General features: G+C 33.4%; 1 protein-coding gene and 2 pseudogenes across 1 annotated transcript; all 3 read left to right on the top strand.

Annotated features, from left to right (window-relative positions):
- The first annotated feature begins 6,716 nt into the window (after positions 1–6,716).
- On the top strand, positions 6,717–10,892 carry LOC112031130 (cysteine-rich receptor-like protein kinase 44). Its single transcript, XM_065764399.1, has 7 exons — positions 6,717–7,020; positions 8,028–8,156; positions 9,308–9,429; positions 9,541–9,751; positions 9,883–10,120; positions 10,308–10,458; positions 10,549–10,892. Exons 1-7 carry the CDS (start codon positions 6,717–6,719, stop codon positions 10,855–10,857), a joined length of 1,464 nt encoding a protein of 487 aa, XP_065620471.1. The 3' UTR covers positions 10,858–10,892.
- A 3,013-nt stretch (positions 10,893–13,905) lies between these two features.
- Positions 13,906–17,844, top strand: LOC112031123 (2-dehydro-3-deoxyphosphooctonate aldolase-like; annotated as a pseudogene).
- A 1,197-nt stretch (positions 17,845–19,041) lies between these two features.
- LOC136061219 (2-dehydro-3-deoxyphosphooctonate aldolase 1-like) lies at positions 19,042–24,190 on the top strand (annotated as a pseudogene).
- Positions 24,191–27,720: the final 3,530 nt, after the last annotated feature.

The raw sequence follows: 27,720 nt of genomic DNA, 5'->3' as shown, positions 1-27,720 counted from the left end.
TTTTCCACTTGTGCCTTGTGTTATAATTCATGCTTATGTTAATTGATTAATTAATTTAATTTAGAGTTAATTGGTAGATTAGTCTAAAATTGATTAGCTGTGATTAATATTTGATATCTATCCATGCCCACTATCAAGTTTAGGCCAGAGTCCAACACGAATTTGCCAGCGAAAGCGCAACATGAATTTGCCAACACCATCAAGTTTGGCTCGGATTTACTCAAACCCAAACAAAACATTTTACCCATAGATACCCAAACCCAACTCAAACCCAGTTTATTTTTTTTATTAAAAAAATATTTAAAAACGTGATTTTCTAAGTATTGTATTTGGATTAGGCTTAAGAGGGTTTGAAATTAACTTGGGTTGAGTGTTATGAGTGTAAGAGATAAGTTTGGAAAACTGGGCTTCTATGGAAAAGGAGTGGGCTGGACTAAGTTTTGGTTTGGCTTAGAGCTATCTTGGGTTGGACCTAACAAATTGGGTAGGGTCTAAATCCTCACCTCATTGGGCTGGACAACCCACATATCTCACTTAAACCGGTTCTCTTACTCCGGCTTCTGGACATTTCTATCCAACCACCCTCTCTCTTTCAAATTATGTAAATGTGAAGAGATAAGATTGTATGTGCATGTAATTTCATGGTCGTGTGTGATGTGTACAAGCTAAAATATATGTAAAACAAGTATTAAGTGCAGATTGCTATGTGTATGCATATGAAAATGATTGTCTGTATCAATGTAAACCAACATGAACTTGGAAGCATCACAAGTGAGATGAGCGAGGGAGATAGATATTACCCTTTTATTAGTGTTCTAACTAAATTTTCTTTGGTCTTTTTTTTTTTTTTTAGAATATTTTTTGGGTATATTCTGCTCCTCCTTTTTGCTTGAATTTTTTTTTTTTTTCTGCTTCTTTTTATTGCTTTGAATTTGTTTGTTTTATTGCTTATTGGAAAGGCCGAAGAGAGAACTTGAAGNTATGAGGATGAGTCCACAACTCTCATCCTCAAATCTTGGTTGATTTGTTGAAGATGTCCATGTGTCAAGTAAAGGAAAGGGTTTGAGGGTTGAAAAGAAAGCAACCTATTTCTAAAGAAAAATTTGAAGTGGTTAAAAAAGACCAAGACTTGCAACAAGTTATTGAATTGAAGATGGAAGATATCACTTGTCAAAAATTTGATGAAGAGGTAAAAAAACGAAGGTTGAGTTGATTGTAGATAATGACAGAATGTAGAGATGGTAATTATTGAGAACATTTGAAGATTCAATTGAGGTCGAATATAGGATGAGTCCACAACTCTCAATCCTCAGATCTTGGTTGATTTGTTGAAGATGACTACACAATATGTTGATTTTCTTGGAGTAGAAAATTTTAATTTGATTATCAATCCTTTGTTGATTGATGTTGCAAATAAATTCAGAGTAGATGAGAAGAAATTTTATGCTACACTTTATGAAGGATTCTAAGTTTCAAAACCAGATCAAGTTATTAAAGAGAAGATTTCAGATTTCAAAAATGAACTCGAGGACAAGTTTGCTTCAAGTGAAGGGTTTGATGTAGGACACGATTTCTCTAATTTTTGCAAATATTCAATTTTAGTATTTTTATGTAATTTTTGGTATTTTAGGTTTAGGTTATTTATTTCCTTCTTTTTAGGTGCTTTTAATGTTGTTTAGTCAAATTAGAGTTATATATGCTTTCGTAGATGCTTCAGGGTTATTAGTTGCCCTAGGTTTTTTTTTTTACTATTTAAACGCATTGTAGCCTCCAAAGGCAATTCAGTTTTTAGATTAGTTAAAATTCAGACTTTGTCAATTGTTTTTCTCTGGTGGATTCCAGTTTATCTTCTTGTGGATTCAGGGAACCCCTCGTGAATTCGAGATTTACAACTTAGAAACTAACAGTTTAGTTTTTGTCCATTAAAGCGAGTATCGTGTGTGCTTACTTCAAGCTTCTGCGACATCAGTATAAGCCTCGATCACTACATATTTGGTACTTTTCATTTCATTGTTATTTTTTATATTCTAATCAAAATAATTTCATTAGGTAAGAATCTTGTTATTTTTGTTAAGAAGGTAATTTTGAAAAAAATTTGGTGACTAATTTGGTTTATTGAATCTATAGATCAAATGAAGCGTACATGCACAATATAAACACCTCCACACTAAGTCCACTTTTCCGGTTAGATCTCTTCTTTTATCTCTCTCTTCATACTAAGGGCACGTTTAGTAGATTGTAACAGTAATTTCATAGGAATAAGAATAGGTATTATAAGGAATAAAAGATGTTGTAATATAATACTTGTTACTATTCATTTGTTTAGTGACAACATAATAATAGAATTCCAAAAACAATGGAATGAAAGCATTTTTTTTTTTCAAAATTAAGATATTTTAGGAAATATTTTACTTATATAATTATATTTTCTAAAAAATACTATTTTTTAAATTTGAAAGAGAAATTAGTTATCTTTTTTATGATTTTTTATTTTCATAATTGTTATGTGCATATGAAAAGTTTGTTTATTTGGAAATATATTAATTTTAGAAATTAATACACCTACTAATTAAGGAATAGCTATTACAACCCTTGTAGAGATGAATAGTTATTCCTCATTTTAAACAATAACTATTCATAAGGAATGACTATTCCATGTAAAAAAAACATAACCAAACTATTGAATTGCTAAACCATAATAATAACTATTATATTACAGTACTTATTACAATTTACCAAACATACCCTAAGTAATATATTGATGTTTTTATTATAAAAAAAAAAAGTAATTTACTGGTGTAATTTATGGCAAGTCTTTTTTTATGATAAACAAAGTATATTGACTTTTTTTTTTTTTTTTAAAGAAGAAAATCAAGATAAGTCATCCGAAGGAAAAAATATTTTGACCACAAAATAACTATTATATTACAATTTTATTACAGTCTACCAAACATACCCTAAATAATTTATTGATTTTTTTATTAAAAAAAAAGTAATTTACTGATGTAATTTATGACAAGTCTTTTTATGATAAAACAAAGTATCTTGACCTTTCTTTTTTTTTTAAAGAAGAAAATCGAGATAAGTCATCCCAAGGAAAAGCAATATGAAAAGCAATATGTTTAAAACATGAAAGGTCAACCACAAAGGGTCCATTTGGATAGCATTTATTGTTGCTGAAGTTGCTAAAAAACTGATTGTTGCTGAAAACACTGTAGCAAAATAATTTTTAAATGTGTGAATAGTACTGTGGGACCCACTTTTAATATTAAATATTGCGTGAACAGTGCATGAATAGTGCGTGAACAGTGCACGCACAGTGTTTTTTGTCTCCTAAAAGTCAATAAGTCCAGCTGCTAAAACAAAAAAAAAAAAAAAAAAAATGAAAATGCAACTTTACTTTGAGTGAAAAGTAGGGCTATCCAAACTAGGTCAAAATCAAAATTATCACAACCAAGTCCATGTGTCAAGTAAAGGAAAGAGTTTGAGGGTTGAAAAGAAGCAACCTATTTCTAAGAAAAATTTGAAGTGGTTAAAAAAGACCAAGACTTGCAACAAGTTACTGAATTGAAGATTAAAGATATCACTTGTCAAAAATTTGATGAAGAGGTCAAAAAAACGAAGGTTGAGTTGATTGTAGATAATGACAGGAATGTAGAGATGGTAATTATTGAGAACACTGTGGAAGATTCAATTGAGGTCGAATATGAGGATGAGTCCACAACTCTCGATCCTCAAATCTTGGTTGATTTGTTGAAGATGTCCATGTGTCAAGTAAAAAAAGGTTTGAGGGTTGAAAAGAAGCAACCTATTTCTAAAGAAAAATTTGAAGTGGTTAAAAAAGACCAAGACTTGCAACAAGTTACTGAATTGAAGATTAAAGATATCACTTGTCAAAAATTTGATGAAGAGGTCAAAAAAACGAAGGTTGAGTTGATTGTAGATAATGACAGGAATGAAGAGATGGTAATTATTGAGAACATTGTGGAAGATTCAATTGAGGTCGAATATGAGGATGAGTCCACAACTCTGAATCCTCAAATCTTGGTTGATTTGTTGAAGATGTCCATGTGTCAAGTAAAGGAAAGGCTTTGAGGGTTGAAAAGAAGCAACCTATTTCTAAAGAAAAATTTGAAGTGGTTAAAAAAGACCAAGACTTGCAACAAGTTATTGAATTGAAGATGGAAGATATCACTTGTCAAAAATTTGATGAAGAGGTCAAAAAAACGAAGGTTGAGTTGATTGTAGATAATGACATGAATGTAGAGATGGTAATTATTGAGAACATTGTGGAAGATTCAATTGAGGTCGAATATGAGGATGAGTCCACAACTCTCAATCCTCAGATCTTGGTTGATTTGTTGAAGATGACTACACAATATGTTGATTTTCTTGGAGTAGAAAATTTTAATTTGATTATCAATCCTTTGTTGATTGATGTTGCAAATAAATTCAGAGTAGATGAGAAGAAATTTTATGCTACACTTTATGAAGGATTCAAGTTTCAAAACCAGATCAAGTTATTAAAGTAGAAGATTTCAGATTTCAAAAATGAACTCGAGGACAAGTTTGCTTCAAGTGGAGAGGTTTGATGTAGGACACGATTTCTCTAATTTTTGCAAATATTCAATTTTAGTATTTTTATGTAATTTTTGGTATTTTAGGTTTAGGTTATTTATTTCCTTCTTTTTAGGTGCTTTTAATGTTGTTTAGTCAAATTAGAGTTCTATATGCTTTCGTAGATGCTTCAGGGTTATTAGTTGCCCTAGGTTTTTTTGTTACTATTTAAACACATTGTAGCCTCAAAAGGCAATTCAGTTTTTAGATTAGTTAAAATTCAGACTTTGTCAATTGTTTTTCTCTGGTGGATTCCATTTTATCTTCTTGTGGATTCAGGAAACTCCTCGTGAATTCAAGGTTTACAACCCAGAAACTAACAGTTTAGTTTCTGTCCATTAAAGAGAGTATCGTGTGTGCTTACTTCAAGCTTCTGCGACATCAGTATAAGCCTCGATCACTACATATTTGGTACTTTTCATTTCATTGTTATTTTTTATATTCTAATCAAAATAATTTCATTAGGTAAGAATCTTGTTATTTTTGTTAAGAAGGTAATTTTGAAAAAAAATTTGGTGACTAATTTGGTTTATTGAATCTATAGATCAAATGAAGCGTACATGCACAATTTAAACACCTCCACACTAGTCCACTTTTCCGGTTAGATCTCTTCTTTTATCTCTCTCTTCATACTAAGGGCACGTTTAGTAGATTGTAACAGTAATTTCATAGGAATAAGAATAGGTATTATAAGGAATAAAAGATGTTGTAATATAATACTTGTTACTATTCATTTGTTTAGTGACAACATAATAATAGAATTCCAAAAACAATGGAATGAAAGAATTTTTTTTTTTCAAAATTAAGATATTTTAGGAAATATTTTTTATATAATTATATTTTCTAAAAAATACTATTTTTTAAATTTGAAAGAGAAATTAGTTATCTTTTTTATGATTTTTTATTTTCATAATTGTTATGTGCATATGAAAAGTTTGTTTATTTGGAAATATATTAATTTTAGAAATTAATACACCTACTAATTAAGGAATAGCTATTATAACCCTTGTAGAGATGAATAGTTATTCCTCATTTTAAACAATAACTATTCATAAGGAATGACTATTCCATGTAAAAAAAACATAATCAAACTATTGAATTGCTAAACCATAATAATAACTATTATATTACAGTACCTATTACAATTTACCAAACATACCCTAAGTAATATATTGATGTTTTTATTAAAAAAAAAAAAAGTAATTTACTGGTGTAATTTATGGCAACTCTTTTTTTATGATAAAACAAAGTATCTTGACTTTCTTTTTTTTTTTTTAAAGAAGAAAATCGAGATAAGTCATTCAAAGGAAAAAATATTTTGACCATAAAAATAACTATTATATTATAATTTTTATTATAGTCTACCAAACATGCCCTAAATAATTTATTGATTTTTTTATTAAAAAAAAGTAATTTACTGATGTAATTTATGACAAGTCTTTTTTATGATAAAACAAAGTATCTTGACATTTTCTTTTTTTTTTAAAGAAGAAAATCGAGATAAGTCATCCCAAGGAAAAAATATTTTGATTTGAAATCATAAAATATCCATGCGCGTGTCTTTCTCAAAAAAAAAAAAATCCATGCGCGTGATGTAGTTACTTTTAAAATGAGCAAGATTATTGGTGAGCTCACACTTATACTTTTATATCCGTCGTACCAATAAATTACTTTTTTTTTTTGGGTAGATGAAGAGAGTGCTTGCGACCTTTTCCATTGTTGCCAATTGACTTGGTAAATTCTGATAAATTTTCTGATGACTTTTATTCCAATAGCTGCTGAATTTATACAAGTAGATGGTAACGTTCCAAAGCATAAAATCAGGACCACTAACACAATCGTGATCCTCTTAAACTCCAACTCCTAAAAAATAGAACTAAATAACAACAGACTACAACTCCTAAAAGCTAGAACAAAATAATACTCAACGTTAAAAAAACTACAACTGACATAACATTCAAATACCAGCTATCTTAGCACAAATCAAGGAAACACCACAACTACCAATCTTCAAAGATCCCTCCTGCCCTGCAACAACTTGTGCGCAACAACTTGTGCACGTAACAAACGGCCTAGTAGAGGATGCTTTAGGAACAAATATGCTTTACAGCGATGGTAATCGAACATTGAAAAATGGGAATGGTACTAGATATGGGTTCGTACAGTGTTCAAGGGATCTCAATCTTACTGAATGTAGCAATTGCTTAAAAGTCTTGGTGAACAATGTCAGTGACTGTTGCCAAGAATCCACAGGGTTTCGCATGTTTAACCCAAGTTGCGATCTAAGGTATGCCAACTTCTCTTTCATTGAACAACTTCAAGTGTTGCCGCCGTCATCACAACCAGTGCCGCCACCATCACCACGACCAACACCACCACCGCAGTCACTGTTACCACAGTCTGGTAATTCTGAGATTGTAGATTTCTTTTTTCATCCAAATAAAAAAAAAGTTAAAGGCAATTTTACCTGAATATTTTGGCTTTATTAAAGTTTAGAAACACGGCCAATTTTTATCTGCCATAATTAAAAGGTATGAATCATGATATGTCCGACATCCCTGAGAAGGGAAATTACTTCTTGGCTGGTTGGTACAGTTAGACCAAGTCTAATATTATATAAAAAGTCCAAACTTTTGTCACAACTGTTCTATATAACAAATTATGATTTATTGTCTGTTACCATCCTATAGATTCACCAAAAACTGTGTATTTTTTGTGATCCTAGATTTTTTGCATTAGTACATGAGGTTTCAGAAGGAGTAGTGGACTAGTTTACACTTTTTTCATTTTAGGCTTTTTAATTCAATCTAGACTGCTACAAAATTATGCAATATTTTTTCTTTATTTTTACAATCTTCTTTTGCTGCAGCAAACCAAGGTATATGTTACGGTATCTATTTTTCTTCAAGGGAATTTTTTAATATATATGTGGGGATGATGAGTTGTAATTAATTTATGTGTCAACTTATTTTTAAATTTTATAATCGAAGAATTCTTTTCTCTCTATGGGTGTCTTAATATTAATTATTAGGGGAAATTATATTTTACTCCATAAACTTACCCATTTTATACTTACTCTCCTAAACTATGAGATTTTATACTTACCCATGTAACACTTGCCCTCCTAAACTATGAAAGTGCACACTTACCCCTTAAACTATTACATGTGTAACACTTTGCACCATATCTCATGATTAATAAATAAAGAAATTAAGTAAATGTGCATTCTCATAGTTTAGAAGATAAGTGCAAAACAGGTTTTATTTAACGAGGTAAACTGTACATTCTTATAGTTTAGAGATATAAGTATAAAATGGGTATAGTTTAGGAAAATAAAGTGTAATTTTCCTTAGTTATTAATTCAAGTTTATCAATTATATGCCTTGCAATAACAACATTTTTTCTCACAGGAAAGGAAAGAGACACAACTCGAACTATCATCATCACTGTTCTCCCGATTGTTATTGCTATGATACTTGTCATTAGTATTTACATCATTTTAAGAGTGAGGAAGCCAATAAATACGTTTAAAAGTAAGTTCAAAATGTCGTTTGTTGTTTGAAAATTATTCTTGTAAATTATAAAAAATGTGAGGCTTTTGTCCAATACACTACAACACACACAACTAACACGTGATCATTTTGGACAAGTGTCATGTATGTGTATGTGCTCCATCCAGTGCTCCAATGCATTGAAGCCAAACTCATGTAAAAAAGTTCTAACAATATGAAGCTTAGTAATTTATGTAATTCTCAAGTATTTGGCAACTTTATAGGTAACAGCATTTAGTAATTTTGAAAAGAAATACTTATGTATGATCCTATTCCCATTAATTTGGAACATGTTGGTTATGTTGCTCTTCATTCTCAAAAGCACACCTTTTAACTGTCTCACCATAAAAAGTTTCACAAAACAATATTTTTCAATATATTCAACATTCAATAAAATTTAGTTAGTGCTCCCTACCCGGGAGTATAATATGACCATAAAGATCCCATTTTTTTCTTTCTCAAAAAAAAAAAACAAATGTTAGAAGACTTTGGTTGAACATTGGAGAATAAATATCCTTTTTAAAAGACAAAATACTAAACAGGATAAGAAGTTTTGTTAAAGCCTGTAGCCTAGTTTGTTTGTTTGTTTGTTTTTGTTTTTGTTTTTTTTTTTTTTTTTTCCTTAAAAAAAATCTGAGTAAAGCTGTAGCTGTTTATTCAAAATTCTTTCCAATTTTGTTATTTCTTACTAGAAAGTAGAAACATCGACATAAATAGTAGCCCACAAATAAATTTGGAACTCTCATGTTGTTGTTGGCTTTCACGTCAAGTAAATATTCAGAACAAATAATTGTTAGAAATTTACATTTGATACGAATTAACTATTGGCTATTTATTGAAAATGTCTTTTTAAAATGGGATTATGATATTTGCTACAACTTTAATGATTAATCTCCTCAGAGTAACCATTCATCCATGTACAAGCTCATCTATTATTCATAAAAAAAAAATAATAATAAAAAAAGAAAAAAAAGAAAAAAAAAAAAGAGCTCCCTTATGTGATAGTGTTACTCAGATTTAAAGAATGCAATTGTATCAATGGGATACATATTAACATGTTCCTCTTGTAATTCTATTACTCTAATTAGAGTATGTAATTGTATCAATTGAATATGTATAAACATGTTCCTCTTGTGAACCAGTGGATCAAATAACAAGTGTGGAATCTTTGCAATTCGATTTCGGCACTATCAGAGCTGCAACCGACAATTTTTCAGATGCAAATAAACTTGGGAGAGGAGGATTTGGGGAAGTATACAGGGTAGTAAAACATTATGATATGAAATGAATTATTTAATTTCTTAGAGTTCAGTTAAATTATTTTATTTCTAATTATTCTCATACATATGTGTGTACGTGGACATGCATACAGGGTAAGCTATTTAATGGACAAGAAATAGCGGTGAAAAGACTTTCAATGAATTCTGGACAAGGTGATCTAGAATTTAAGAATGAAGTTCTATTAGTAGCCAAGCTCCAACACCGAAATTTAGTTAGACTCCTTGGATTTTGCTTAGAAGGAAGTGAAAGACTTCTTATCTATGAGTTCGTACCTAATACAAGCCTTGATCACTACATATTTGGTACTTTTTCTTTCATTGTTATTTTTTATATTCTAATCAAAATAATTTCAGTAGGTAAGAATCTTGTTCTTTTTGGTAAGAAGGTAAATTTTAAAAATTTTGGTGACTAATTTGGTTTATTGAATCTATAGATCAAATGAAGCGTGCCTTTTTAGATTGGGAAATGCGTTACAAAATCATAAGAGGCATTGCTCGAGGGATTCTATACCTTCATGAAGATTCTCGACTTCGTATAATTCATCGTGACCTTAAAGCTGGCAACATTCTACTAGATGCCGAGATGAATCCTAAAATTGCAGATTTTGGAATGGCCAGGATGTTTGTATCAGACGAAACTGAAGGCAATACAAATAGAATTGTGGGGACTTAGTAAGTACAATAGCATGCTTTAGTTCATAAATATAATTGTGCATGCCTGATAAAATTCATTTTAATATGTTATTTATGTTGAAGTAACACCAAGAAAGCCATAAAGATGATGGAAATTAAATAATTTGAACAAAACAATTAAGTTAACATTCAAATTAATTGTTAGTTTATTAATATTGATATGCAGTGGATACATGGCTCCAGAATATGCAATGTTTGGACAGTTCTCAATCAAGTCAGATGTCTTTAGTTTTGGTGTGTTGATTTTGGAGATTGTGAGTGGCCAAAAGATTACTTCTTTTCATAATGGAGAGAATGTGGAGTACCTTCTTAACTATGTGAGTACGCTTGTTAGGGGTAAAAGATAAATTGGAATTTCTTCTTTTTTTTTGGTAACATGGTTTGCTCACATTGATGTATTTCTACAGGCATGGAAAAATTGGAGAGAGGGAACAATTTCTAATCTCATAGATCCCACATTGAGCGATAGTCCAATAAATGAAATATTGAGATGTATACACATTGGGCTACTCTGTGTTCAAGAAAATGTAGATGACAGACCAAACATGACTTCAGTTGGTCTCATGATGAATAGCAATTCTATTGCTATCCCTCTACCGACGCAACCTGCAAGTTTCGTGCGGACAAATGTTATACCAGCCACATTATTGCAACAAGACAATGGTTCCAACATAACTGAGAACAAGGTTTCAATTACTGAGTTATATCCTAGATAATATTCTGCCAATATGAGTTGTAATATGCACGTTGTCTAGAAATTTCACTAACTACATGCAATTATCTAATTATATTGATTTTTCAAGTAAATTTGGAATAATATAATTTGAATTTCTTATAGATTGTTATGAATACAAATTTTTGTACTACTTTTTGTGCTCTGCTTTAAACTATACAAATCAAAATTTTCCGCGTATTCTTTTGAAGTTCATAAAGAATAAACTAACCTTTATTGAAAAATTATATTTATAATTTTTTTTTTTCTTTTGAAGTTCTAGCTATCCTATTGTGCTAGTGAAACTACCCTTTATTAAAACAAGAAAAAAAATTAAATAAATGGATTGTTTGATAATTTCACAGCCAATTTTCATAAAAGAGACACCATGTTAAGAACATGTTCAACATTGATAGCAACCATGGAAGTTACGATTCAAGTAACAATGCTGACTCTTGTCTTAGGCAAGTTAGACAACCGCCTAAGGCTCCCAAATTTTATCCAAAAAAGTTAGTTATTTGATTTCCAAAAAAAAAAAATGTTAATTATGTAAAATGAATAAAATTTAAACCCAAACTTATATCCAAAAAATAAGGAAAACAAACGTACGTAGAAAAAAAAGGGGAAAGGAGATTGTTTGTTCGTTTAGACCTTTTAAACCAGATTGTTTAACCTAACTTATTAACCAAGTGATTATTAGGTTTATTATTCAAATCTAGGGTAAACAAGTAATTATCATATCATGCACAAATGTGAAAAAGTAAATAATACATGATATGATGACCTAGGAAAACCAATGAAACGAACATTTTCATAGTAAAAACCTGAGAATAATATGATCTAGTTATCCTCAAGGTAAAGTAAATCTACTATAAAAGAATCAAAATTTTTACAATAAGATTTAACCCTAAATCTATTGCTATCTCATGTAGTAACTTACTTACATGACTACATGCAAACTCCGAATCCACGAACTCCTTCTCTTCTCGAATTTACACCAACACAAGCCGCCTTGCTTGTGACTTTGAGATCCCACTCAAAGGTTTTAGATCATCAGCAGTTGTTGATCTTGTTGCAGCAACTTCAAATCTACTGGATCTAATGATATGAGAATGATTTACGGTAGTGACTTTAATAGAGGAAGGCACAATACCTTTTAGATCTCACAAGAGCACCTCCAAAGTTTCTCAAAAGCTCTAAAAATGTAATTAGGGTTTTCCTTTTTATACTAGAAGTGTTTCAATTGAAACCCAAAACGTTTAAGCAGAGTTTAGGCTGAAATAGAATTCTACAAAAATTTCATGTTTGCAATTTTCGATTGGTCGAATCTAATTTTCGTTCGGTCGGATTTCACTGAATTTTGAATTCTTTGATTTTCGATTGGTCGGATTTCAATGAATTTGAATTCTTCTTTCTATAGCTTGTATGTTCTTGTGTTCTAACTTGTAACACCTTAAGCATTGTCTAATAAACTCTATAAACTCTAAGATCTATACCTAGAGAAGTTTGTGTTTACAGTTTGCCTATTGTTCTAAACTTTTAGAACCTAACAAAGGCTTAAAATATAACTAAAAAAAAAAGGGAAAAAACATGTTAGAGAGAGAAAAAGAAGAAGAAGGAAAGGGTGAGGAAAGGAGGCTAATGAATTATTCCTAAAATATAAAAAATAGAAAAGATAAATTCTTTGTGACCTAGAATCTCAAATCTTTCTCCCTTTCTCTTTCTCTCTCAAAAAAACATAAAAATCCCAAAAAAAGAAGCTCAAACTATTTTTTTGTTAATATCATTGGAATTCTTTCTTTTAATCATCACCTTAGGCCCCAAAATACATAAAACCACTACAGTCAAGCAAAATATATTATTTTACATTTGATCTAATTTATTGGTCAAAAGAAATAAGAAAGGAAAAAAACCTCAATGTAAAATATCACATTTTTCATTGAGTATAGTTGCTATATATGATCTCCACAAAATAAATTGAGCAAGAGACAAATATTACACAATGATTAGCGAAATAGAATTACGATCAACTAATGTCATTCTCTACCTACTACATGTCTAGTTTTTATATTTTTTTTCGTAGATTCTAATTAACTCAATAAGTAAAGTTTTTTGTCGTCGAATAAAAAATTCAGAATTCAATTTCTATCTACACCAAAAATCAATTGATATCTTGGTTTGATGATTAAAAAAAAAATCATTAAAAGCAAACATCACATGTTAAAACTCTATCTAAAAAATGTCTCTTTTTTTTCAAAAACTGCATCACTAGTTAATAGTAATTAAGTGCAGAGCATTATGCCATTATCAAGACTAACTCTCGGTTCAACATAAAAGAATAGATCATCAATCAAAAAAAAAAGATCACCTTTTCCATGACCAGACTTCCTTAATATATACTCCTTTTGAAAGAATAATAGAAAATCGCCATATGCATGGTTCATTTAAAAGAAAATCGCCATATGGACCATGTAATGATACAAAGCAATCTGACAACCACAAGACCCTGCATGTGTAAAGAATTGCCCTCTGTAGCATATGTCTAATACTTACATGTCAGCACCCTTCCTTGATAGTCAATTAGAGTTGTGTTTGATTCCCAAGAAAGTAAAAGAAAATAAAAAGGGAACCTTGAGTTTATTTTTATAATTCTTATTTGCCTTACTGAAGTGGATTAGTTTCTTTATTATTTTATTAGTCATGTGTATACCAAGGGAGCATCCCATGATCTCTCAGCCCATTATCATTTTACTTCACTAAAATAATAGTTAGGGGTATGCATCAAACTCATAAATTCAACGAAACCGACCCAGTCTCATCCGATCCCATGTCTTTGGTTGGTTTCATGGGTTAAGTTGGGTTTGAGTTTTGTTTTAAGCCTTGGGTCGAATAGGGCTTAGTTCAATATATTTTTTGACCCATTTATACACCGACCCAACATATATTTAAGTTTATTTTAATATCCTTATTCTAATTTTATAGTTTGATTTGTTTTACATTTTGAGAATTAGTTTGATGAATTTAGAAAATTGTAATATAATTTCAAAACTTAGCAATTTAATCCTCTCAAGAGAACTTGGCCACTAAACACCGTTAGTTTCTATCTTCTCTCTGTGACTCTCTTCTGTTCCCTCTTCGTTGCTCTCTTCTCTGTGTGACACTCTCTCCCCTCTCCATTGCTGTCTTCCCTCTGTGCTTCTATCCTCACTCGTCCATGCCATAACGCAGCCAACCACCACAGCAAACCCACCCCATATCGGAGCCCACCACCACCAAACAGTTAAAGAGTGAGTCAATGGAGAGTCAGAGTGGTTCGGTTTAGAGAGAGAGAGCAGAGACTTGAGAAAAGAGGTCACAAAAATTTGGAAAAAATGAGTAACTGTGTTAGGGACCAAATTGTCAATTTCAATATGTTTTCCCAAAGATTTATCATCTTTTCAGTTTTTGTGTCGGTGCTCTGAAGCATTTACAGCATTCACAATACAAAACACTTCCACTCAGTCACTCAACGCATTTTTCCAGTCAGATCTTTCGTTTGGTTGCTGAGAAAATGTATGTAGGAATTTTGTTTTTGGTTTTTCTTAATTCATTTCCTCTTTCTATTTGTTGGGTGTCAAAAATATGTAGTTTGAAACCAAATTCTTGCATGCAGATTTGAAATTGTCATCTGGGTCCAGATGGAATCATCAGCACTGCTCTTTAACCAGCTCAAGGTTTGAATTTGTTGCAAAAAAAGTTTTCTTCTTTCTTTAACTATTTGTGTCATTCATGGACTATTATGCATTTGGGATTTGGATGAATATATGATCTAATGTGTGTTTATGAATGTGTTAATAATCTCAACAGGCAGCGGACCCATTTTTCTTGTTGGCTGGTTCCAATGTGATTGAATCCGAGGAGCATATTTTTCGAATGGCTAGGCACATTAAGGCTATTGCATCAAAGTACGGTTTCTCTCTCTCTCTCTCTCTCTCTTAGGATCTATGTAATGCTTTTGTAATTATTGCATCAAACATGACCTGAGGCAGCCAATGCTGAATTGGGATTGGGTTTTTTCAATGCCTTTTATGGCATTAAATACAGTACTGGCAATAACCTCAAATGGGTTTGTGGTTGTACAATCAGATGATAAGTGTGGTTTGGTTAAATGCTTCTTCTTCGCTGAATTTAGCGGAATTCAAGGTTCTGCTAAATTTAATGGATGGTGTAGAGTAGATGAAAAGGGGGAATTGAATTGGGAAAGTGTGATTCTATTTCAAAGTGTTGGATTCAAGCAATGAAGCAGTGGCGACGATTATAGGTGAGGACTGAGGAGTGAGATATTTTTATTTGTAAGTTACTCATACACCCGGTGGGCCTTGAACCTAAAACCTTACCATCCAACTTGTTCGTACAAGGAAAGGAGGTTCTGTTCGAGCTAGAGCTCTCAGCTATACATTGATTTTTATTTGGAAGTTCTTATTGAGGTTACAAAATCTTGCATTAAGAACAAAAAAGAAAGAAAGAAAGAAAGATAGTTGTTTTGTTTTTATGCAAATAGTAAAGAGGTTGAAGAATATGGGTTTATTTATATTCTCATTCAAAATGTTGTTAAGACTTATGTTTCTTCATTTGAATTGAAGAAAAAAAAAAGGAGGTTGAAGAAGATGGGTTTTGCTTTATATTGTCTCCATCATTATGGTTATTGTAGCTAGAGGACTGAGTCTTGGACCCCTGTATTTTTTTCATTAGAAGAAAAGGGACATAAGATTTCAATTTTTCAGCTCTTGCATTGAAAAATGTTCTCTTGTAGATTTTTCCTATGGTAGTGATTGTTCTTTCTAATTTTGTAGAGTTGCGTTGCGGCTGGTTTTCAAGTCAAGCTTTGACAAAGCTAACAAAACATCTTCAAAATCATTTTGGGGTCCTGGCATGGTTGAAGGCTTAAAGGTGCTAGCTCATGTTATTTTTTCTAATCCATTGTTGTAATTGAGATTTTGAATATTGGTGATGCTAGATGTCTATAAAGTTTTTGGTATAAAGTTCGAACTTTCTTTTTTGCTTCATAAATGTTAATGTAAGTTTCTTTGAACAGTTTAAAGTCTAAATCAAACCAGAGAAAAAAACTAATCAAGAACCATAATGTTTATATAGTTAGCAAAGGCTTGTTCTGTTGTTAGCAAAAGCTATTTTTCTTGACCTTAAGCAAATGTTCAAAACCTCTCTTATTATTGAATTAGGGTTGACAATAAAAAAAAAAAAAATGATGCACAGAAAATAAGTATATCCACATATAGCAATGAAGGCAACTATAAGTGGCAAGCTATACCATGCCATCCGTGAATGCCTTTTTTTATTTTTGGGTTCATGTCACCCATGAATGTTGCAGCAACTTATAACTTTAGATCACATTAGAGTACATCAAAGTCATAAAATTTTGATTGGGATGAAATTATATCATTTTAGACATGCAGTGTTGCCAGCTATAGGTTTTGCAGTTTCTCACTAATGTTCAAATTGTTCGGATATTATTGATCTTCGATTAAGATGCTCAACATATACTTTAAGGTCACAGTTGTAGTAACTTGATACATACAAATATACGTAGATATACATATAATTATATGTATGATTGTATGTATAAAATTTGTGAAAATTTTGGAATAATCTAGATATAATGGTATTATTTGGTAGGATTTCAATTTCAGTTCGGATGAGCATTTTTTGGCATCATGATAAATTGGTAATTACATGTATCTGTATACCTTGTGGGAAGTTGATTCCTGTTCATGTAATTCTTTATGTTAGTTTGTGTATGCATCCTTTGTACATAACTTTCGCTTTTTGTTAATAAATTATATAAAAAAAATTATTTAGTGTTCTCTCTCATTAATAGACTGTAAAATGTTTACTGATGCATATGCACAAAGCACAATTATTTGTCTAGACCAATAAAATTGCCAGTCATACTCTACGTGTTATTTCTGATTGCAGATCCTTGAGAAGGTTAAACTAGCGTATGATATCCCTATAGTGACTGATGTGCACAAAACAATCTAGGTAATTTCTGTTTAATCTTTCAAAAGATAAGTAAATGTGCATGTTTTTAAGTGTGTCTGTTTGTATGTATATGTCAGGAAATACTCTTCTTGTGGCATTTCTATTCTTGGTTTATCTATTCCTAGATGGATCTTTTAATGGCTGGTGCCTTATTGCCTCTGCATACTCTCTTATAACATGAGATATTAAATCACAATTTGGCCCAATAAGTAGATGATATAAGCAGATGGCTCTTTTCATTAGCTTAATGTTCTTTTTTTAATTTCAGTACTTCTTGTTATGTTATCTGTACTGTTTTTGATGTATGAATGCTACTACTAATATAGAAGTTAAGAAAGTCTTGAATTGGTGTCCAACATATGATGAATCGTTTCCAACATTTTTTTCCTCTTATTTTGCCAGTGTGAAGCAGTTGGAAGAGTAGCGGATATTATTCAGATTCCAGCATTTTTATGTCATCAGGTTAAGAGTCAATATTTTTCTCATTTGGAACCTTGTCCGTTCATGATGTGGAATTTTGATGACTTAAGCTTATAGGATATGGTATGCCACTTATTTTTAGTTCATTTGTGACCTCTTGCAATGACAGACAGATCTTCTAGTTGCGGCAGCCAAGACAGGGTAAATTGTCAATATTAAGAAAGGTCAGTTCTGTGCTTCTTCTGTGAGTGATATTTTTCCAATAAGTCAGAACCTCTGTTGACATATTTTAGCTGAAGGCTTTGGATACATATCTATGTATCGTTATGGGAATTCTGCTAAGTGATAAATGTTCATATTTGCAGGTCATGGTAAATTCTGCAGAGAAAATTAGATTGGCTGGAAATCCAAATGTGATGGTTTGTGAGAAAGGAACTATGTTTGGCTATAGTAAGTTATAAAACATAAATTTTTGTCTTCTCTGAAAATCTCTGTTTGACTTTAACTTTATGAGCCCTTTCAGTTGGTATAAGATGCAACTTAACAACAATATATTGAATATAGTAGAGCCGTAATGCCATCTATGCATCCATTATGGCATTTGGTAATGCCTTTGTGCTAGTTCCACGACCTATGATGCCCAATTTAAAAGTGAAATCTCATTTCGTACCAGTCCCTTCCTCCTTACTTGACTTAAAATTTTAGGAATTGACACCGGTTTTGCATTATTTAGTCATTGATTTGATCATATTGGGATAACAAATATAGTTGCATTGCTGATATTTTCGTTGTCTAGTTCGATTGACACTGAATTTAGGTTTTGGCATCTACATGATTTGATTGTTGATCCGCACAATTTCGAATGGATGAGAGAAGCTAATTCTCCTGTTGTAAGTCAACAGTTCATTTTATTTTAGGCTTCTCTTATTGTGATGTTATGTAATTTAAGTAATCATGTCTTCTTTTTTCTTTTCTTTATTATTATTTTTTTCAAATAAAGGATAATATCTATTGTGACTTTCTTTTAGGAATAAGTTCATTAAAGCAGGAAATGTTATGGAACAAGAGCATCCTCCAAGGTTACAATAATCTGTTGTGGCATTATGAAGCAGGGCACAACCCTGAAAAACAAAAGGCTTAAAAAATAAAGGAAAAGAAAAAACTAGGTATTTCATGAAATGTGCTGATCCATTCATGAATACAAAAATTGGTAAGAAATCCTTGTGGAACTCAACAAACAAAGAAAACCATGAAATCATACTGTAAACAATACTGCTGGGTGCTATCTTTGACTAGCATATGCTCTCAAAGATTGTAATATGTCACATTTCTACTATTTCCAAAAGCACCTGGAATAGGTCTCCGGAATTTGGATATATTCTTCCTTCAGGCATTCAAACTTCAAGGAAAGGGCTCTCTCTCTCTCTCTCTCTCTCTCTCTCTGCCTTTCAAACGCTTTTTCTCTAAATCCGATGTTATCCCTGATTAGATTCTTAATGCAAGAACTAAGTAAGCAAGCTTTTTTTTTTTAATATTTAATTGCTTGTTGTTATTATTAATAAGATGAAGTGTTAAGTAGACCAAATGAGCTGAATGTGGAGCTACTTATGGCAAAACAGGTCAATCTGTGGATGATATAAAACAAAGTATAAATGAGGGGAACAAGGGATCCTAGGAGGGCTTATGCTTTGTCAAGTGGAGAATCTGCATGAGTGCACATGTTTTGTGACTAAGAGAAAAAAAATTTGGTTTGACACAAGGGCAGGCATTTAACAAGTTGACACATAAGCAATGGTTTAAAGTGACCTCCAACTGCCCCGCTATATTTTTTCAAAGTAAATTTTTTTTAACTTTTTTTCCCTTCTGATTATTGCATGCTTAGTAATTTATTAATCCTTTTCAATCTCAATATTCAAGGTGATATAGGCTAATGCTGCTTTCATCTACATAATATTTTCTGATTTGCATGTTCCACTGCTGGTAGCTGATGTCACACATGCATTACAACAGCCTGCTGGGAGAAAGGTTCGATAGTCTTAAAAATTTTTGTTTCAAATCTAGAGAGTCTTATACGGTTTCTTGTTTGTGTAAAAAACAAATGAAATAGTTTTGGGAAAATAAAAGTTTCATTATTTAGAGTGCAAAAATCATAATGAACTGGTTCTCATTTGGTTATATTGACAGTTGGAGGAAAACAAATTATGGATATAATGGGGGATTGCTGTTTGTATCTGGAATTACTGATAATGGTTCGATTTTCATTGTTATCCTTTCAGTGCTCTTGAAGTATCATATAAAACCTTACACTTATCTCTGTCTTTATCTTGTTTATTGCACTTTCACTCTTTGTTTCTAGGAGCTTTTCTTTGTCAAACTCTGTCCTCTTCATATAATCCTGCCTTTGAAATGAAAACGATTATTTGTTAGCAGTATATATTAGGCGGTCTTGGATAATGAGTGTTTTGTTGTAATGAATCTTGAGTTGGGGTGCTTGTCCTTAATGCTTTTTGTTGCCGTGTTTCTATCCTGTTCTATTTTCATGAGATTTCCACTTGTTTTAGTACTATCAAATTGTTGTAGCATGCAGATTTTAATTTATCATTCCTTTTACCTTAGTGATGAGCTTAACTTCCGCCTTTTCGTTCAGTTGGATGGTGGAGTGTTGATAGTGGTGGTCTTCGTGAATTAATCCCATGCATTGCAAGGATGGCAGTTGCGGTTGGAGTTGATGGAATTTTCATGGAGGTACAATAATATGCAGGATCCAAAAAATTTTGTATCGGCCTTTTTTAGGAATAATATACTTGTACCATGCTTGGGGTTACTGTAAATTAAAGTAGATGAGGATTATAAATATAAGTTATATTGGTACAATGGAATATAGGACTTGTCATCTGTATAATTTTCGGTGGTTTTTATTATTAGTTACAAGTGTACAAATGAGAATCTTATCCATTTTAGCTTTTAATATTGTGATCTGACAATGCTGTGAGCTCCAAGGTGTGTATATATATTTTTTAAACTTTTATGTTATTATCTTTCTTTAGATCATATGTTGTTTTCTAAAAGCTTCTTTTGGGTGCATAGGTGCATGATGATCCTTTGAATGCACCTGTTGATGGTCCAACCCAATGGGTGAGTTTATATATCTTGCTTTCCCAGATACATGGGCAATTTTCTCAGAGTTTGATTCCTTTAAGGTTGCTTTGTAATGGAGAAACTTTAACATTTCTGCTTATTTATAACTATAGCCTCTGCACCATTCGGAAGAACTTCTGGAGGAGCTTGTGGCAATTGCTGTAAGTTTTTTTCCCTTTTCTTGATATCAGAGGTCACATTTCTGTTGATTCATGTGTCATAGTAGTAAACATCTCTTGAGCAAATACCATGGACATGGCGGATGTATCTGATTCATGTGAGTTTAGATCCCATTATCAAAATACAGGCATTTGGTTGTTGAACCAAGTATTTATTGTTGCTGTTTTTGTCATTTTAGCATAATAGTGCAATAAATTGTACATTCAGCTCCTTTTTACTTTCTTCCTTCTTATTTCTTTTCTTTATCTGCAGCCATTCCTCAACTTATTCCCTTTCTGATATCTACTTCAATATGAACTAATGAGTTGGCTGGTACAGGATGGTAAATTGAATGCAAAACAAAGCATGGTAGTCAAAGGCAAGCTAGGCTCTAAACTAAGTCGTCTCTAAGGCTCAAAGGCAACTGCCTTAAGCCATGAAAAAGGCTTGGCTACCTCGAATTAGTCACAAAACTGGTGGTTTTTCACTGTTGTTATGTGGGGCTCAATCTTCTTTTTTTCTGAGTCAAGACTTTCGAATTCTCAGTTGAGGAAGGTGGTACTTATTTCATGTTACGCATTTTTGAGCGAAATCAGGATTCTCTCCGATCAGTTTTCATGGGCAAAGAGAGTGCAAAGCATTTGCTGGCTATTGTGGAGGATCTAATGTCCAATACAACTCCTGGTAACTTTGCATGAACATTCCGAGATGGTAAGAAAGTATTTATTTTGCAGTTGGGTTCCAATGCACATGGCAGTTTTTTAATGATCTCGAAACTCATCCATGGTCGTTGGAAAGGCTTTCTTGTCGTGCCAGAAAGAAAATCGGGTAGTGGGTGGCGAGGGTTTGGTTTGCATCTACGAAAAGCCATTGTCCCTGGGACGCTTGCCATCAAACAGCCACCCAATTCTGTCCTGAAACCGATAGTGGAGAAATCCAAACCTTTTCTACTGGCAGTAGCGGAGGGTGATCGGAGAGAGGGTAGTGGTAGCAGGAAAGGAAAGAAATTAATGCCAAATTTTCAAACCTTAACCAAATCAAATTTTAGCAATCAAAGCCAAGATACGCGCGACTTGAATGCTGAGAAGAAACAAGCGACGTCTAAGGCAAATTTGTTAGTTGAGATTACAGAAAACTTTAGAGGTGGCAATGAATTGTTTTTAATGCTGGATGTCTGCCTGGGATTGGAGCGTGTGCCGGATGGTGGGTGAGGTGAAGTGGTCCAAAGTCAAGGAAGTCCAGGAAGTGGGCCGCTAAAATAAGCCCAAGGATAATAACAAAACTTATAAGCCCAAAGCTCCCTTCAATGCAAAGCCCAAAATTAATCCTAAGCCCATCAAAGTTTGGCGGCCCAAACCAAAGAAAACAATTACAATTACAAATGGTGAGACCCAGAACCCAGGAAACTTACCTTCGACTTCGACAAGCTCAATGCGAGGTACTAAAGGATGCGATGTGGTTGCCATCTCGAAGCAACCTCAACCTTAAGTTGATTTACAAAGCTCGTTGAGGATTGCCCAGTCGACGAAAGTCTCCGATGGTGCCAATGTTGACTTTATCGGTGCCGATGAGCCCTATAATGAGATCCTCAGCTCCAACGGGACCGATACAGAGTTCCTCTGCTCCGATGAGGCTGATGAGTTAGCAAACACCTCCGATGCTGAAGGGAACTTGCAGCGAGACATCCGCTTGATACTTCAAGAGAATTCCGGGAATGTTAGCAAGAAGTGGGGGAATTCAGAGCAGTGGGTGCTTGAACTCTGAGATGGAAGAAGAGTGGCGGTGCCGATTCTGATTTCTCTGTCCCGGGTGAAGCCACAGAGGTTTTGGAAGAACAAACCCAACTGGCCTTGGTCCCGTTGAAGTCTTTAGACGTTTCAGAGGTGTCATCAACTCAATGTGATGGGAACGAAGTACTTGTGGGGGATTGGGTTTTGGACACCTGTTCAGAGTCTGCCGAGCTACCTAATGAAGGGGGTTTGTTGCCTTTAGTAGTGGAACCACTGGCCTATTCTCTACCCTTGGCAATGGAAGAATAGGAAGTGGTGAGTGTGGAGAGTCCAGTGAGGGAAGAAGCTTACTCTGAGTGGTTCCAAAGCAGATTTAACGGGTTTGATAACTTGCACCTCCCTAAAAGGTTTGGAAAATCAAGCAACCACTTTTTTGTTGGCTGTTGAGGTTGAATTACTCCGAAGGGCTGCTTTGGAGAAAAAAGCACGTGACTTGAAGAGCTCTGGAGTGAAAGGTATAAGAGAGCTGAAGGGTCTATTCAGCTCAATTAATTATAGGTTAATTATAGGTCTATCTCAACTAGGCGTAGTGGTACTAATAGGGAGCGGGCTCTGTCTGTTCCTAAATGAACCTGAAGATGCTTTCTTGGAATGTCAGAGGATTGAATAGGTTGAGAAAAGGCTTCAGATTCGTAATTTGTTGCGTGCATGGAGGCCTGATATTGTGTGTTTGCAAGAGACTAAACTTGAATGGATTACTAGAGGAATTGTCAAGAGTATATGGAGTTGTCCATATGTAGATTGGTTGTACCTGGGTTCAAAGGGTGCTTCTGGGAGTATTGTCTTGATGTGGGATCGAAGGGTGGAAAAGGTGGAGGAAGCAGTAGGGCGCTTTTCTGTTTCATGCAAATTTAAAAATGTAGGTGATCAATTTGAGTGGGCTTTTACTGGTATATATGGGCCAAATTTGAACAAGAGGCGTAGGAAAATGTGGGAGGAGCTGATAGGACTGATTAGTTGGTGGGACTAGCCATGGTGTCTAGGACGTGATTTCAATATAATCCGCTTTCCTTTGGAAAGATTAGGGGCTGCAAGTCATACTCGGGCTATGTATGGATTTTTTGATTTTATCTCTCTTCATGGGCTGATGGATATACCTATGGAAGGTAGTCTTTGTACTTGGTCCAATACTTCCTCTGCTTCTAGATTAGATCGGTTTCTTTTTCCTCTGCTCTTGGTGGATCACATCACTCTATTTTCACAAAAAAGGTTGTCCAAAGTTCTTTCAGACCACTACCCAATTCTGTTGGAGGGGGGTCATCGGAGAGGTAGAACACCTTTTTGTTTTGAAAATATGTGGTTGAGAGTGGAAAATTTTGTTGATAAAGTGAAAGCCTGGTGGGACTCCTATTTGTTCCAAGGAAATCCAAGCTTTATACTAGCTAAGAAATTGGTAGCTTTGAAGTTGGATCTAAAAAAATGGAATGAAGCAGAATTTGGCAATGTCACTTTTAAAAAACGGCAGCTCTGGAACAAATTGAATGATTTGGATGTTAGAGAGGAGACTCATCCTTAATAGCTGAGGAAAAGTTAGAACAAGTTAATCTCTATACTGATATTGAAAATCTCACCCTTTTTGAAGAGATTAGTTGGAGGCAGGAGTCTAGGGTGCTTCACTTGAGGGAGGGGGATGCAAATACCAATTTTTTTCATAGAATGACTAATTCCAATAGAAGAAATAACGGTATTGAGAGCCTTATGGTTAATGGAATCTTGTCTTTTAATCAAGGTATGATTGCTGATTGTATTACTCAATTCTTTATGAATTTATACTTTGAGTAGCAAGTTGTTCGACCTTTCCCAGAAGTCTTAGTATTTCCAAGGATATCTAGTGATAATGCAAATTGGCTCGATAGACCCTTTGAGGAGGCAGAAATCATTGATGTCGTACATAATTTTAATGGTGATAAATCGCCAGGACCGGATGGGTTTCCAATGGCCTTCTTCCAAGCTGTTGGGGAATTCTCAAACCTGATCTTATGGCTATATTTCATCATTTTTTTTTTTTTTTTTTTTGCTAAAGGTTAGTTTAAGAAAAGTTTGAATGCAACTTTCATCACTCTCATCCCTAAAAAAATTGCAGCAATTGAAGTCAAGGATTTTCGACCTATTAGTCTTGTTGGGGGGGTTTATAATTTCATCTTCACAAAATGCTTTTGTGAGGAACATGCAGATTCTTAACCTTGTGCTTATTGCTAATGAGTGCCTTGACAGTAGAGTGAAATTTGGTTTGCCAAGGCTACTTTGCAAATTGGATGTGAAGAAGACTTTTGATCATGTAAACTAGGGATTTCTTATGCCGTTATTAGAACGGGGTGGATTCTCTACTAAATGGTGGTGGTGGATTTTCTTTTGTATATCTATAGTTCAATTCTCTATTTTGATAAATGGCTTTCCTTGTGGGTTTTTTGAGAGTTTTAGGGGGTTGAGACAAGGTGACCCATTGGCCCCTTTGCTATTTGTATTGGTTATGGAAGCTCTTGGGTGGATGTTGGATAAAGCTGTCCATGATGGTCACATGTCAAGCTTTGGTGAGGGTCATTTAGAGGGAAGATCTTTGGTAGTGTCTCATCTCCTCTTTGCAGACGACACTTTAATTTTTTGTGATGCTAATCTGGATCAGGTTTTGTTTCTCCGTATGATCCTCATTTGGTTTGAGGCGGTTTCTGGTCTAAAGATAAATTTGGGCAAGTCAAAGTTGGTTCTTGTTAGTATGGTGCATAATTTTGACTTATTGTTGACTGTCCTTGGCTGTAAACGAGGTACTCTTCCTATGAAATATTTGGGTCTTCCCTTGGGTGCTAAATTCAAGGATAAGACAATATGGAATTTAATTCTGGAGAAGATAGAAAGAAGATTAGTAGGGTGGAAACATTTGTACCTATCCAAGGGAGGTATAGTTACTTTAACTAAAAGCACTCTATCTAATTTACCCACGTATTTTCTATCTTTATTTCCTATTCCTGCTGCTGTGGCTATCTGAATTGAGAAACTTCAGAGGAATTTCTTATGGGGTGGCATTGGTGATGAACCAAGATTCCATTTGGTTAATTGGGCTACTATCTGCAGTCCCATTGCTTCGAGAGTTTTGGGGATAAGGAAGGTAAGACTTTTTAATAAAGTTTTGCTTGGGAAATGGCTATGGAGATTTGGGATTGAGAGGGCTGCCTTTTGGAGGCAAGATAGCGGTGAAATATGGCTGTGAATGGGGTGGCCGATGTACTAGACCTATTAATGGCCCATATGGTGTTAGCTTGTGGAAAACTATTAGTCGAGGATGGCCTTCTCTTTCTTGCCATATTCTATATGATATTGGGGATGGGTCTAGGGTGAAATTTTGGCAAGACCATTGGTGTGGCGAAATATCTCTTGCAGTCAGTTATCTTGAATTGTTTTGATTTTGCCAAGATCAGGAGGTTAGTGTGGCTGAGATTATGAAGTTTGATAATGGAACCCTATTTTGGGATGCCAGTATCTTTAGGGGTGTGCATGCTCGGGATTAAAGGCGTTGGCTGGTTTCATGGATACCATATATGGTGCTTTGGTGAGAGGGTTTAGGGAGGATAAGATGTGTTGGAAATCGGATAGAGAGAAGGGCTTCATGGTTAAAGATTATTATAGTCTCTTAGTGGGCTCTAATGATTATTCCTTTCCTTGGAAAAACATTTGGAAACAAAGATTCATTCTCGAGTAGCTTTCTTTGTTTGGACTGCTGCTTTAAGGAAATGCTTAACAATTGACAATCTACAGAAAATGAAGGTTTGGATATTGGATTGGTACTACATGTGCTAGTGTAATGTTGAATCGGTTGATCATCTTTTTCTTCATTGTCCTATTGCAATGGATCTATGGACTATGGTGTTCTGTTTGTTTGGAGTGAGTTGGGTTATGCCGCAATCTGTAATGGGGCTTCTAGCATGTTGGCAAGGCAATTTTGGTCATCATTGAAATGGGTATATATGGTTGATGGTTCCCTATTGCTTATCGTGGTGTCTTTGGAGGGAGAGAAATAGTTGGTGCTTTGAAGATAAGGAGAGATCCATATCTGACTTGAAACTATTTTTCTTTATAACTTTAATGGATTAGTTGGCTGCATTGTGGAACCAATCATTTTTATCTTTTCTTGATTTCTTAGATTCTTGTAATTTTTGTTCTTGATTGTTTCAACCCTTGTACACTCCTTGTGTACTGGGGTGTTCTCCCTTTTTTTTTTTTTACATCAATAAACTTATTACTTATAAAAAAAAAAATTTATTTTATTATATATAAAGAAGCTTATTGTAAAACCTATAATTAGATTATTTATTTAAGGACAAAGTTTGTCTAAAAACTTTGTTGTAGCCTAAAGCTACTACTTTCACTCAAAAAATTAACATTGTTACATATTTTAAAAATCTAACTGTTGAATTGCATGATCTTTATGTTATTTACACGCATGTCAAATTTCGTGCTAATTGGATGTTATTTACTATTCGATCCATAAATTTATTTTTTATGCATAATTTTAAAACTACAAACACTTGAAATTTGTATATTTGATTGATGACATAATTTTTGATTTTTGATTTTCAGGAAATTTTACAAATATGGAGGATTTAAGAAAAAAATGTAATCCAATGGTGGATTTGTCAAAATTTTTCATCTAATAAAAAGATATATAGTGGAGTTATAGTCCTTATGCTACAACTAAGTTTGTGGCCAAATTTTGTCATTTATTTAATCATGTTACAAAAACTATTATAGGATTAATTAATTTACAGAAACTTGTTGTAAAGCCTATTGTTAGATTAATTAATACATTGAAGCTCGTTTGTTGTAAAATCTACTGTTAGAATAATTAATAGAGCCTAAACCATGTTAAGCCTGTATTGAAATCAATTAGTAGACCTAATTTTTCCTTGCAACACATTTCAAAAACACTTAATTATAATAATTTAATACATGAGGTTCATATGTTTTAAGTTCTACATGTCTAATAATTGTATTTAGCATTAGGTGCCTCGCTTTAGTCAAGCTAGTGCCCTTTTGTCACTTCACACCTTGGTCAATATCAGGCCTTGGTGTCTTAAGCATGATTTTGAAACCCGGACCGGACCGTATGGTCTGACCGGAAAAACCGTGAACCTCTCACAATTATGATTCTTTTAGGCATAAGAACCGGCCTATGCCAAAAAAGCAGGAAATCGTTCAAACCGCGGTTGAACCGCACGGTTCTGAGAACCGGATTCAGACCGCTTTTCACGGTTCCCTTTGAATCTGAACCTTAAAAAAAAAAAAAAAAAAAACAAAAAAAAAAAAAAAACAAAAAAAAAAAAAAAAAA

Source organism: Quercus suber, unplaced genomic scaffold, assembly GCF_002906115.3.
Source record: "Quercus suber isolate HL8 unplaced genomic scaffold, Cork oak 2.0 scaffold_555, whole genome shotgun sequence".
Taxonomy (NCBI): domain Eukaryota; kingdom Viridiplantae; phylum Streptophyta; class Magnoliopsida; order Fagales; family Fagaceae; genus Quercus; species Quercus suber.
This window is presented reverse-complemented; position numbering and strand designations above follow the sequence as displayed.